General features: G+C 53.2%; 1 protein-coding gene across 1 annotated transcript in view; it reads right to left on the reverse strand.

The window, feature by feature from the left end:
* Window positions 1-13,395, reverse strand: part of NAT10 (N-acetyltransferase 10) — a 38,286-nt gene continuing 24,891 nt past the window's right edge. The window contains exons 16-29 of the mRNA XM_059406009.1: window positions 13,274-13,390; window positions 12,466-12,567; window positions 12,296-12,370; window positions 11,626-11,742; window positions 10,450-10,583; window positions 10,206-10,254; window positions 6,951-7,047; window positions 6,763-6,873; window positions 5,486-5,658; window positions 4,877-4,996; window positions 4,421-4,519; window positions 3,957-4,030; window positions 3,241-3,324; window positions 1-816 (exon numbers count right to left, since the gene is read on the reverse strand). Coding sequence (XP_059261992.1) covers window positions 705-816; window positions 3,241-3,324; window positions 3,957-4,030; window positions 4,421-4,519; window positions 4,877-4,996; window positions 5,486-5,658; window positions 6,763-6,873; window positions 6,951-7,047; window positions 10,206-10,254; window positions 10,450-10,583; window positions 11,626-11,742; window positions 12,296-12,370; window positions 12,466-12,567; window positions 13,274-13,390 — 1,464 coding nt within the window. The 3' untranslated portion in view covers window positions 1-704. The remainder of the gene's footprint in view (window positions 817-3,240; window positions 3,325-3,956; window positions 4,031-4,420; window positions 4,520-4,876; window positions 4,997-5,485; window positions 5,659-6,762; window positions 6,874-6,950; window positions 7,048-10,205; window positions 10,255-10,449; window positions 10,584-11,625; window positions 11,743-12,295; window positions 12,371-12,465; window positions 12,568-13,273; window positions 13,391-13,395) is intronic.

Consider the following 13,395-nt stretch of genomic DNA (forward strand, 5'->3'; position numbering starts at 1 on the left):
TCTTTCCAGCTTGTTATTTATTAAAAATAGATTCTCTATCCCTTCCTCCCCCCGGCTAGCGAAAGAGTCTTGCCCTAAGTTTTTTCCCAAATAGATGAAACAATCGACCTGGGGGACTCAAGGCCAGATAGATTCCTCTTAAATTAAGAGCTCAGGCTTTTCTGGGACACAGGTCCTGCAGAGGCAGGAGTGGAACGATTTACGGCAAAGCCCAGGGCACAGAACAGTGACCTGCCACAGCCACTTGGTCAGGCAGAGCTCCTGCTGCTCTAGGCCTTGGGGTGTCTGGATAAGGCCACGGCGAGAGGCCCAGGGCTCCACTGGCAGCGTCCCGAGCATCACCGAAAAGCTGTGTCCTTAATGCCTCAGAGGGGACGAGAGTCAGTGCAGCTCCACACATGTGAGAAGGAGCTAACACAGCTGGGTCCAGAGCAAAACAGGAACTTATAGGGGAAAAGAGGCCTGGAGTGCAGAAGAGAGACCGGTCCTTGGCAGTGCCAGAGCTTTGCCTAACCATCGAGTTTTGGGTGGACTGGCAAGGAAGTGATGTCGCCTTAAGCCAAGCTCAGGCCACAGACTGAATTTCTGGCTGGTCTCCAGGGCCGGTGGGGGCTCCTGCTGCCTTTAACAGCCCAGGCCGCCGCCCGGTCCAGCCAGAGTCAGGGCGCTCTTCTCCCACAGCAGCCGCGGGTGCCCACTTCTTCCTATTTCTTCTGCTTCAGTTTCCGATCCTTTTTGTTCTTTAGGTCTCTATTTTTCTTCAACTTTTTGTTCTGTTTGGGTTCCTGTTTGGCTTCCAGCTTCCTTTTCTTGTCACTGGAGAAAAAAACAAAAACAAACAACAAAAAACCATGAGTAGAAAGAAAACGAAATCCGCAGATCGGTACCATCGTTCAGACTGCTTGGCTTTAGGCTTGCTTTGTCCGGGAGGGTTTCCACCTTCTGGAACATTAATGACATTCGGCACAAATGTTCTCTGCAAGCTGCCCGCATGCCAGGCACTGGGCTGGGGGACGCTGACCCACTTCCTGCCCTGACCGGACTCTTCCTCAGACAGAGGAACAAATCTCTCTCCCAACCCCTGAAAGCAGAGCTCTCTGTGGAGAACCGGTCATCCCCCACTCCCGGGACCACAGGGAGATCTCCAGCGTCCCGAGGAGGGTTCCCTCCCACTGCTCACCACTCGAGATTACCCTGGAAACCAGACACATTACCCCAAGGACCCCGAGGACAGTCTCTAATACAAAGCAGGAGACTCCCAGGAGAACCTTTAACACTTGTGACATGGCACTATTTTATTTCCCCTGAGGGAGAGGGAAACCCAAGCAGCAGTAACTCAGGTCAGTACCGGCCAGCGGAAGCCTGGCAGTTCCGTGCTGGAGTCACTCAGCAGCCGCCCTCTAACCCCCTCACAGGTTAAAGATCCTCTCGGCGGCATTCTGCCCCAGGAACAAACACTTCCCTCTGAGGAGAGACCGAACAGTTCTACCCACGGACCACTAACATCACCTGAATGAAGTGACCTCCCGTGGATGGGGGGTGGGGGGGTACATAAAAAAACCAGGCCTCAAAGAACAGGACAATAGAGATCAGTGTCTTTACCTCCAAGAGCACGATTTACTCAGAGCTCTCAAGCAGATGAACTACCACAAAGGGCAGGGAATCCAGGAGGCCCCTCACCAGCAGGAAGAGCCAAACCAACGGCTGGCAAAGCCAAGCTCTGAGGAGGGAGGACCCAGCAGTCGCCACACCAAGCACGTGCCCTGGCCTTTTGCAGCGCTCAAAGCCTCGCTCAAGGCTGGAGCTGTCGTGGGCCCCGGGCTCGCCCCTGCCATATCATCCAAACCAGAAACAGGACACACTGACAGGGCTCTCGTGCCACATCTGAGAGCATCTGGGGAGTATGGCTGATATCAACGCTAGAACCTTCAAGACCACACAGGAGCTTACGGAGACTGCAGAGGACAACATCATGATCTCTGGGATCTTCAGCTGCTAGAGTCACAAGACTCGTCTTTTTAAATATGTCCTCTAAGGGATGCTGTCCTATGGCAATGCCAAGAACACCCCTCCCTATTAACCCCAAACCACACATGGACATTCATCTCCAGAGTCCCAGGGCAGGGAAACCTCACTCCCTTCCCGAGGGAATGATGATGAAGGTTCTGGCCCAAGGAGCCATTATCTACAGATGCTCCCCCGTGCAGAAGAGCAGCCGGAGGGGATGGTTTTCGAAGCAGCGTCCAGGCCTCCTGCGATCGCCTCTACCCTTCCAGGTGGGCCCGAGCTAGAAACTATTTTCCTAATAATATAAATACACTGGCTGCCTTTCACTTTCGTGTTCTCACAGCCGGCCAGTCTTCCAGGGGCCACGAGGTATGTGGTGGCACCAGATGGAGGACGGGAGCAGATGAGCCAGCTGCCTCTCATTAAGCCAGACAGTACCGCTTTGCAAAATGTAAAACCGTGCCACTTGGGACGCCCGGGTGGCTCAGTCGGTTAAGCCAATGCCTTTGGCTCGGGTCATGATCCCAGCCTCCTGGAATCGAGTCCCACATTGGGCTCCTTGCTCAGCGGGGAGCCGGCTTCTCTCTCTGCTTCTGCCTGCCACTCTGCCTGCTTGTGCACGCGCTCGCTCGCGCTCTCTCTGACAAATAAATAAAATCATAAACAAAACAAAACTGTGCCACTCTAAGATTTGGGGGGCGGGGGAATATTTTTTTAAAATAAATCAATATATCCATGACTGTTAATTTTGGATGAATATTTTTGTTTTTCATTTCTAACATTGGAAACCTCGAGATATACAACCCACGTAAACAAAAGCCCTTTGGGGGCCCTCAATTTTAATGACGCTAAGGAACTCCAAGCCCTAAGCCTTGGAGAACCTTTGGCCCGGAGGTAAAACTCCAGCCTTCCCAGTGGACACACCTGGTCCCCATCCCAGCCCTGCCTCCACCCTACAGCTCTGGTCACTTCATCTTTAAAGCAGCGCTGGTGACAGAAGAGCCACTCTGCTGTTCTGAGGGTGCACGGGACACCGTGCTGCAGCCCACAGCAGCCGCACAACTCTGCCTCAGCTGTAGGAGACTGGATACCAAAGCAGCGACCCTCCAGGGGAAAAGAGCAGTGACTCGTCCCTCAAAGCTTTTGCTTCAAGCCCAATCTCCTAGTGAAAGTCACCAGAGAGGCACAAAAGCCAGAAAGCCTCTCCTGTCAGAGGTCACAAGCCCTCCTCACCTCTTCAGGCTGACGATGGAGGCATTCTGCCCGGCTTTGTTCAAAACTTCATTCCATTCTTCATCATCCCCACGGATTATGTATCTAAACAAAATTTTAAAAAAGGAAATCTCAGAGCCTGCTTAAAAGAAGACAGAGACAACAGTCTCCTCAGACACACCCTGCCAGGGAAGCCGTGGCTGGTCAGTGCGAGCCAGAGGGCAGGGGCCGCACGCAGAGCGGAGTTCCTCCAGCCGGGCGGGCGCTTCACTGGAGCTGGAGTGCACCGGGCCTGCCCGGACTTCCACTCACTGCCCACCAGGAGAGCCTCCTGGCGCCCCCTAAGTTGCTCACTCCCACCTCCAGGAGCACCCGGACAGCCATGCAGAGGGGGACAAAGAGTCCTAGCACACAAAGGGTTCCACAGCAAGGGGTTTGGTTGCTTTAGGCAGCAGAATCCTTTCTTCAAACACATTCACATGCAAGAGCCAACCACAAAGTGGCCATTAAAAGTGGCTGCTCATCAATCAGCATCCCCCCCTTCCCTGAGGGGCCTGAAGGAAAATCCTTCCAAGTTCTGCAAAGAGTGAAGGAGGAAGCGTTCAGCGGTGAGTGCTTCTGGAAGGGTGCCACGCCACAGCAGCCAGGGTGCCTGGAAGGGGGACAGAAGAGGCCCACAGGCAGGTCCTGAGGGTCCTAAAAGCCTTTGCTCCCCATAAGTCACTCAGGGGCCTTACTGGGAGAGGTCCATGTTCTTCAGCTTCCCCACTTCTTTCTTGTGTTTCTCCTGGAATTCCTTTGCTGCCTCATCCTGTGGTCAAAGCCCCGGAGACAGACTTGGTCAGAGGCAAGCAGAGAAGGAAGCTCAGAAGAAAGGGGAGGGGACAGAAGATCTCCGCAACCACATCCCGCTGTCAGGGACAGCTCTTACCAAAGACACAGGAATATAAAATGTGCATTTGGAAAAGTCCAGAAGGACAAACAAGAAGGTGTCAGCAGCTGCTGCTGGACTACATGCACGCACGCACCCGATGGGACTCGCAAGTTGAGGAGGGAGCCGGGCGCACCCAGGCCGGGAGAGGGGAGCTCGCGCGGGCTCCACCCACAGAGCATGGAGGCCACCACGGGGGCAGGGCAGAGCACCCCTCCTCCAGGGGAAGGGCTCCGCAGCCGGCAGTGCCGACCTTCAGTGGGAACATACCAGGTCATCACTGAGGGTCTTCACAGTGGGCTCCATAACCACGTCCTTCACTGCCGCCATCTGCTCCTCGATGGCCCGTTCCTGCACCTCGCTGAACAGCTGCAAGACGACAGGGGGCGCGGAAGATGAAGCCGCAGCCGGCTCCCAGCCCCTCGCCCCCGAGTCACTCGGCACCCACTTCACGCAGCACAGAGGGCACACATTCACCGTCAGAGGACAAGAACACAGACTAGAAAGACAGGAGATCCCTAACAGTGTTGCCTCTGGGAAAAAGCAAAGAACAGCACAGACACAGCTGAAGCCCGCCCCTAGGTGTGTGCGTGTGTACATGTGAGAGAGAGACAAAATACCTGCAACAAATATGGCCAAATGTTACATCTATTTCTCTTAAGGAAGACAGCTTGTTTGTTAAATTATTTGAAAACTGCCCAAAACCCTGCCCCCGGCTGCTACTACCTTCACAACTTTGCGGATGATCCGGTTGAAAAGTCCCATCAGCTGGCCTGCGGGCAGCTCGATCTCCTTTTCCAGCTGGTCCACAGACTTGTGCTGGAGGCCAATTCCCAAGAGAAGAGCCTGGAGAATGGAGGATCTGCTGACGTGGCCACCGGGACAGACCCTTGGCCATTCAAATGGCACCAAGAACCAGTCACGCTTTTAACCAAAGCCAAAATCTGGATCAAAATCCAACTGGCGCGTCTGCTCTGGCTTCTCCTCTGTCATCCCATTACTGAAACCACCAAGAAATGCTCTCCCTTCCTGAGCTCCCCAAACCGATGATCCTGACAAGAGCTGCAGGAGAAGTTCAGGGTGCCCCGGACCTCTGCTAAGTTAGAGTCAGAATCAAGGCGATGTGGTGGCATGGGAAGGGCACGGGTTCAGAGCGCAGCTCTTCGACACGCTAACTGTATGGCCGGGCACATGACCGCCTGCAGAGTCCGAGTGTCCCCAGCCGCAGAATGGGGAGAACGCTACCCACTGATCAGAACCGCAAGGAATTAAATGCACAAAATTACTTCCAAGCATCCCAATCGACACCCAGCACACAAGCGGCAGATAACCTACCGACTGGGCTGCCGACAGGGACAGGTCCCCCAGCTGGTTGAGGAAATACATCCGGGAGATGGCCGGGATCAGGTCCATGATGAGATGATAGTCTACCATGTTCCGGGAGTACATCTCTAGCCTCTTCAGGTCATAGGAGAGGAAGAGGGCGTCCAGCTCCTCCCGGCGCAGCGCTGTACATGCAACAGACAGGTCAGGAGGCCAGACGCCCTTGCAGGGTCTGACATGATCCCCACATCACACACACAATGGTCCCCAAGTGGCATGCCAAGAGCTGCTCCTCCACGGGGCCTTGAACCAGAGCAGGACAGGAGCCGCCTGAAAGCACCTGCCCACTGACAGAACACACAGCTCCAGACAGCCCTGACCTTCATCCTGAAAAGGAGGAGGTAGCTTTGGGCCACCCAGGGAGTGGGCATGGTTGGCACGCACCCCTTGCTCAAAATTCCGTGCCAACACACCAGACCAAAAAACGCTCCTTCTCCACTGGGTCACTTCTCCTCGGGACCCAGCTTCACAGAAAGTGTGTGCTCTGCCCAGTATAAGGAACACAGCTTTTTCCATCAAAATATAATTGAGGAAAAAAAAAAAAAAGACACAGATACATAATGAGCACTGGAAAAAAAACAAACAAACCTACAGCTATTAATATTATAGGTCCACTTTTAAATATTCAAACAGGATTTATATGCCCAAAGTGCCTCCCATGTGTCAGCCATGTCAGGTTGGGGCGCATGTTCTTTTTAAAAAGATTTATCTATTTATTTGACAGACATAGACCACAAGTAGGCAGAGAGGCAGAGAGAGAGGGGGAAGCAGGCTCCCCGCCGAGCAGAGAGCCCGATGCGGGGCGTGATCCCAGGACCCTGAGATCATGACCTGAGCTGAAGGCAGAGGCTTAACCCACTGAGTCACCCAGGGGGCACATGTTCTTATTACAATTTCATCAGTGAGGAGACTGAGCCTCAGAACTGAGCTGGTTACCCGAGCTCACAGGATTTAAATCAGGTTCCATAATTAACTACCTATATTACCCTATTTAACATCTGAAATCAGATCACATCTCCTAAGTCTTGTTATACAGATGGAAGGTACTATGGGAGCTGGAGCCCCTAAGGCAGAGTTTGGTGGGGGGTGTCAGTGGGAGATGCCTAGGACCTGTCCCTCAATTCCTAATCCAGCCTTCTTTCTGGACCACCTGCTCCCCTCACCTCCTCCCGCCACGAAACCTACTAAGATCTGCCACAGCCAGCCGTCCATGCCCACCCGCTGCTTACCTGGCTGTGCTGGCTTCTCGATGTTCTTGTTCTGGATGATGTTCAGAGCCAGTGGGGGAGAGAAGGTGCTGAACTGGTAGGACAGCAGGGCTAGGAACCGCCTTCGGAAGTCTGGAGTACCACACACAGTCAGAGGTGTGGGGGCCTCTTGCCTATCACCTCTCTGCCCCCCTTCCCCTCCAATTTACCTTTCCAAAAGGCCGGGAGCCAGGCTCCCCTGTCAGCCTCCTCCTCGTCAGTCAGAGTCTTCAGCATGATGCACGAGTGCTCCCCGGTCAGGTCATTCTGTCAAACACAAATGCCAACTTGGCACCAAGAGCGCCCTTCTCTGAAGCATCTGTCATTGCTGAAGGGCAAGCAGGCAGAGCGGGAAGATGTGGTGCTTGCCCCGGCCTTTTCTTCCTCCCAGCTGGGAGAGGGCCCTCTGCACGTGGCCTGCACCTTCCACAAAGCCCCATTTCCCGCATGACAGCTGTCAGAGACCACTCGGTTCTGTGAATTCCTAGCAGGTGCCACGGCAGCAGAGCAGAGAGGTTCAGATCATCCGAGAGTGCTGTCTGCTCTGGACCCACGAGTGAGCCACCTGTACACATCAGGTCACATTCTGAACTCAGAGTCATTACGGCTTACATTCCAAGTGATCCAGTCCACGTTTTCTTAACCCTACAAAACTCCATGCCCCAAACCTAGAATTCCCATACTGGTGAATTAGCTTGCAAATGCAAGCTTCTTTAGGTGCTAAATAGTGGGCATGGCTTTTTAAATTTTTATTCTGTAACAACCACAAAAGCCCACACCATAAAACTATCTAATGGAATTCGACCAAAGAGCATTTATAGAACAAAACACCCACACCATGTACCAATGAGTGGCGCAGAGCACAAAAGCAAGGAATAAGCCATGGTCGATGTTGAGCTCGATGGTCTGAAATCTCCTGGCAGCTGACCAGTGGACTTACAGCCCGGCCTCAACTGAACTCACTAATCAGGAGCCAGCCCATGCGCGAGCTGCTCTGTACCCATACGTGGCAGCCCAACACCCAGCAGTCCTGGCCAGGCCCACTATAAATACTCAAACGGGCACCATCCTTGGATATGGGCCTTGTATGCTTAAAAAACAAAAAACAAAAAAACCCCAAACCTCCAACACCCCTTCTCTCAGCTGTCAGCGCCCCCTCCCTGGGGAAACAGAAGGAACCAGAAGAGAACTTCATCCATCCAACACCAACTCAAGCAACTGACCAACACCTTCTGTGCCCAAACTGCCTTCCTTGTTGCTGTGAGGGAGGAGGCGGCCACTTCTGCTCTTGGGGTCCTACTCCCCTTGCCTCAAAGTCTGCAATCAGACCCCTGTCACCTGTGCTATTTGTGCAGTCTCTACAGGATTGGACCCCATAGCAAATAAACATGTTCTAGAATCTAGAATCTAGAATCTAGAATGTGACAAACTCCTCTTAATGCCAATGTCCCTGCAGCTCCCTGGTTTCTCTGTTCCCTCTTGCTTCCTCTAAAGTCATCTACTCCCTCGCTTCCCCTTCTCTCCAGCCGGGATGATCCCTCAGCTCTACCGCAGCTGCTTTCCCTCTGGTCACCACTGCCAGCAAGTCCACTGGCCATTTGTTTGTCTCAGCTTACCTGCTCTCCCACAGCCACAGATTCCCCCTTTTACCATTTTTTTTTCCTTGAGAGAGAGAGAGTACATGCACGCAGGCAGAGATAGGGGCAGCGGCAGAAGGAGAGGGGGAGAGACAGAGAATCTCAAGCAGACTCTGAGCTTAGCACAGAGCCCAATGCAGAGCGGGATGCCACGATCCTGAGATCATGACCTGAGCCGAAATCAAGAGTTGGACGCTCAACCCACTGAGCCACCCAGGCAGCCCCCACCTTCCTGAAACACTCGTTAAACTTAGCTTCGGATGCCTTCCCCCACTTTCTCCTTCAGCTCAAGGCCACTCCCATTTCTAACCTACCCCTCTGGAGGCTGGGGAGTCCAGGATACACCCTCTTCTCAGCTTTCAGTCCCAGTTTTCAATAACTTTAAAAATGTACTCATTCACTGAACCGAACTATTTAGTGCTCTACGTGGTAAATGCTATTAAGTGTTGGGGTTACAGCTCTGAAGAAAACAAAGTCCTTGACCCAGGCAGCATATTCTGCTGAGACCACGCTCCCAGGTGTCCATCTCCAGCCCCAAACTCGCCCTGGAGGACCAGACTCCTAAAGGCAACCGCTCGTCCCACTTTCCCATCAGGTATCTGACAACACGTCACACTGTGCCAGAGCATTCCCGCTGTCCCCTCCAGACCTGTCCCTCCTCCAGCGGCTCTTCTCAGCAAACAGCACCTCCACCTTCCAGGTTCTCACCCGGACTCTCAAGCCAAAAACCCATGAATTACCCTGAATTCTTCTGGTTCACTCATCTTCCAATCCAATCTGTCAGTTCGACCCCCAAACACGCCTGGCCTCCGCCACTTCTGTCCGTCTTCACCACTTTCTCACAGCCCGCACCCCATCTCAGGCACCTGCCTCCCTGCCTTCACTCTCAGGCCACCACCGTCCACGGTCTCCATGGCAGTCACAGTTCCTTGACACCTTCCTCCAAGTGGACGGGAAGCAAACAGAGGCCCCACCCAACCTCACTGCCCCACCGGGAGCCTCGCCAGCCTTCGTCTCCTTCAAACTACCAATTCACTTCCGCCTCAGGCCCTGTGCTCACCGCACCTGCTGCTAGGAAACACTTTTATCCCCCAGGAATGCGCGCACAGCCAGTCCACTCTGATGACTCAGGGACCAGTTTGAAAGGCCACCCCTCAGAAGCCCGACCACTCAGTCCACTGTTAAGTTTAGTGTTTGCTTTTCTTCGCGACACCTAGTACAATCTGCAAAGTTGTCATTTTCTTTAATTTCTTGTTGCCTATTTCTACTCGTCAGAAAATAAGCGTTGTGGCTTGTCTTGCTCACTGCAGGTGGTAAATACATGATTTTCTTTTTTATAATCTCCCAGTAACTCCCCCTTCCATAGCCTCCACGGCTCTGTCAGCCCCGCAGTCACACTCCACCCTCAGAGACTAGCCCATAACTGGAGTCTGCCCACCTGTAACTGGTTCCTAAAAACATCATTTTATTTTTTACAAATTCCAAGAGGCCCCCAGGCTACCAGATTCCTGATTCCTTGATGAACAAGTCCATGTGCACCTCTGCCTCTTTATACTCAAGCACAAATAAGGCCAAGCACACACCAGGTGCGCACCACACAGTGTGGGAGTAAGCGTGGGACTGCGTGGTCTTTCAGGGATGCCGGCCGTTTCAGTGTCATCGGAACAAACCTCTTGGAGGCAGGGCACACGTGCTCGGAGCCACAGAAAGAGGCACCAGGGCCCGTGTAAGGACAGACTTGTCACCAACTGTAACCACAAACCCACACCCTTCCTCTGCCTCACTCACCGGGGTCTGTCTCAGATAAACAGGAACAAACCCAGCTCGTTTCCAGAACCTGCGAAGATACAAAACGAGCAAGTCACTGCGTGCCCCTTCGGAGAGCAGCTGACACGTGAAGACAGGAAGGGTACTCGTGGGTGGCTGACGAACACACTGGCTGGAAGACACACACACAACCCACAGAACACTCACTCTCGGGACACCAAGGCCACAGGATGACACGAGGAAGGAAGGACAGGCAAACCCTTACTTGAGGAGCCGGGGGGTCAAGCCGTAGGACACACCCAGGTAGTCCAAGTGCTCAGCAGGCCTCTCGTTCAGTTTGAGGAGTAAGGGAGGCAGGTCCTTCCGAGGAGTGATGACCTCTTCCAACAAGCTGACGGCCTGGAAGATGCCAGGAAGAGAACACAGTCCAACCAGCAGAGGAAGAGGAAGCTCAGTGACATTCCCGAGCACCCTCACTGTGCCAGGCTTGGACCGAAACACAGCAAAAACTGGGACAGGTTTGTTGTTTGTTCCCTGGTTTTTAAATTACAGGCAACCACTGGGTCCAGCAATTGTTCCCCAACACACCCAACACCTGGACACACATGAAATCACACCGCTCCACACCTAAAATTCAGGGAAACAGCTACACGGTTTTAAAATGCCTTAGCATTGACGAAGAGACAGAGACAGTGTCCTGAAGATCCAGCTCTGTCACCAGGTGGCCCTGTGACTTGGGCAGGAACCAACCTCTAAACCAGCCATAAATTACAAGCCCTTTGCCTGCCTCCCAAACAGGCATACTGTGAAAATCAAGTCAATGTGTATGAAAAACTCGCAGTTCACGGCGTTCATGACATCACCAAGAGAGACACAATCTCCCGGAGTCTGGGCTCAGTGACCCGAGGAGGAGGCCGCCAAATGCAGAGTCGAAGCGGAAGCACACATCCGAGTTCCCGGGAGCTCCTTAAGACACGGATCATGGGGCCCCTCCCCGCCCCCTGACTCAGGAGGCCTTCGGCAAGGCTCGGGGCATTTTTTTTTTTTTTATAGATTTTATTTTTATTTATTTGTCAGAGAGAGAGAGGTAGAGCGAGCGCGAGCACAAGCAGACGGAGAGAGGCAGGCAGAGTCAGAGTGAGAAGCAGGCTCCCTGCAGAGCAAGGATGCTGGGATCATGACCTGAGCCGAAGGCAGCTGCTCAACCAACTGAGCCACCCAGGCGTCCCGGCTCGGGGCATTTTTAACAAGTTTCCAGGTGATGCTGCTGAGGCTGATCTGAGGCTCTCAATTCAAGCGCCTCCAGAAGCCGCTGCTTCTCCAAAACGGAGGAAATCTGCGAGAGCTCAGAGAGCCCAGAGCGCTGAACAGTTCTTCATGTTCCCAAAGACCCAGAGGACCATCCTCCCAGCATCCAGGCGTTTGGCCAGAAGAGGCTTACCTCGCTGCTGACCGTGTGAATTTCTTGTGACGTCTCCAGGACCTTTTCCTCCAGACAAGGGAATCTGCCTTCGAAGTACATCTGCAGCAGCTGCAGAGCTCGGCTGCCATAGCCCATCTAGGAGCAAACACAGAGGGAAAAGGACAAGAGAACAAGAAAGGTTCTCAATCTGCCAGAAGCACCTCTATGCCCCTGTACTGCTTCCAGAAAGCCTCCGTTCTGAGTCAAACTACACTTGGCAGAGAACCAATAAAATCCCTCCATGAGGTCAAAGCAGAGGCCCTAAGAGCAAGCACCCTATGACTCCCACTCTCACACCATCTAGCCTGAGCATCAGGAAGGCTGGGCCCCAGATCAGCAAGCCCCAAACGGACGTCTCCACAGCGGACTCCTCAGTGGGGATTTCGAAGAGACAGGAGCTAACAAAAGTCGGTCAGGTTTACGGGTGCCCTGTCTTCACAGAAGAAAAGCAAGCATATACAATCACCCTGTCCACCCGCCAATCCCTGGCCTCGGGCAAACTGTCCATGGGAGAGAAGTACCTGGAACTGCCTACTTCTTGACTAGCCATCCACCCAAAGAGCCACATATACCCGGCCCAGGGAGCTGCCAGCAGCACAGCTGCAGCTAATGAAGCCCGGCGGGTCTGAGAGGCCTAAGGACGAGTTACCCCCTGATAATCCGGGTGAACAGCAATGCGAACAACCCTTCCACCGGAGAGGCCGCCGAAGTCTGGGTCTTGGAACTGTGTGGGAGACACAAGCCAGGAAGTGAGCCACAAAAACCTCGTCCAGCCCCGCCGGCCTCACTCACTCAGCCACATCAGGGAAAGGGCGACACCTGTTCTGACACTGTCCACGGAATCAGGTCCCCCGAAGCCTTCTTGCCTCGAGACAGGCTGTTCAAGATGGACTGGCGAGAGATCTCCCCCTCAAGGCACACCTGCGGGGGAAGCAGGACAGTGCAGAAGGCCAGAAGCGGGGAGCAAGCCCACTCACAGAACATCATCAATGCAGCTTCCCTGACAAGGCCAGCTCTTTCCTAACATTATGATGTATATGAAATGTATATGTATATGAAAAGGAAAAATAACAGAGAAATGCATTAGTAGGGGCGCCTGGGTGGCTCAGTCGGTTAAACGTCTGCCTTTGGCTCAGATCAGGATCCGAGAGTCCCGGGATCGATGCCCACACTGGGCTCCCTGCTCAGCAGGGAATCTGCTTGTCCCTCTCCCTCCCCTGCGTGTATGGGTGTACATACTCTCTCTAATAAAATCTTAAAAAATAAAAGAAAAAAAATGTGTAAGTACATGCCAGGCATTAAAAACATTATTGTTTCCATGCCTTTTCTTCTAATTTTAGAAGTATTGCTTTTATAATAAAGGAAGAAAACAAACATAAAACTTCTGTTTTAGGAGAAACCCTAGGTCAAAATACGAGTGGCCAGTTCCAACCTTCACCTCTCCTCCAACAGTGAGGCTCTGGGTGTCCGGCAGGGGTGGTTTCCTTCCATGCACCTTCATCACCTGCCTCAAATCACCCAGCCACTTGGCTCCACCCCGGGAATCAACACCTCCCCTGACACACCCCAGCTACTGAGTCATTAACACTTGATTCCTAAGTGTGTCCCCAAACAACAGCCACCATACCTGGATGACAGCAAGCACTTCTGGCAGGGCATTCTGGGTGGGGGGCACTGGGGGCAGGAGGCAGAAGAGATGGTGAGCAGGTGCATCGGAAAGCATCTGGAGATCATTGGGAGAGTTCTGTG

Source organism: Mustela nigripes, chromosome 1 (assembly GCF_022355385.1).
Source record: "Mustela nigripes isolate SB6536 chromosome 1, MUSNIG.SB6536, whole genome shotgun sequence".
NCBI classification, from domain to species: Eukaryota; Metazoa; Chordata; class Mammalia; order Carnivora; family Mustelidae; genus Mustela; species Mustela nigripes.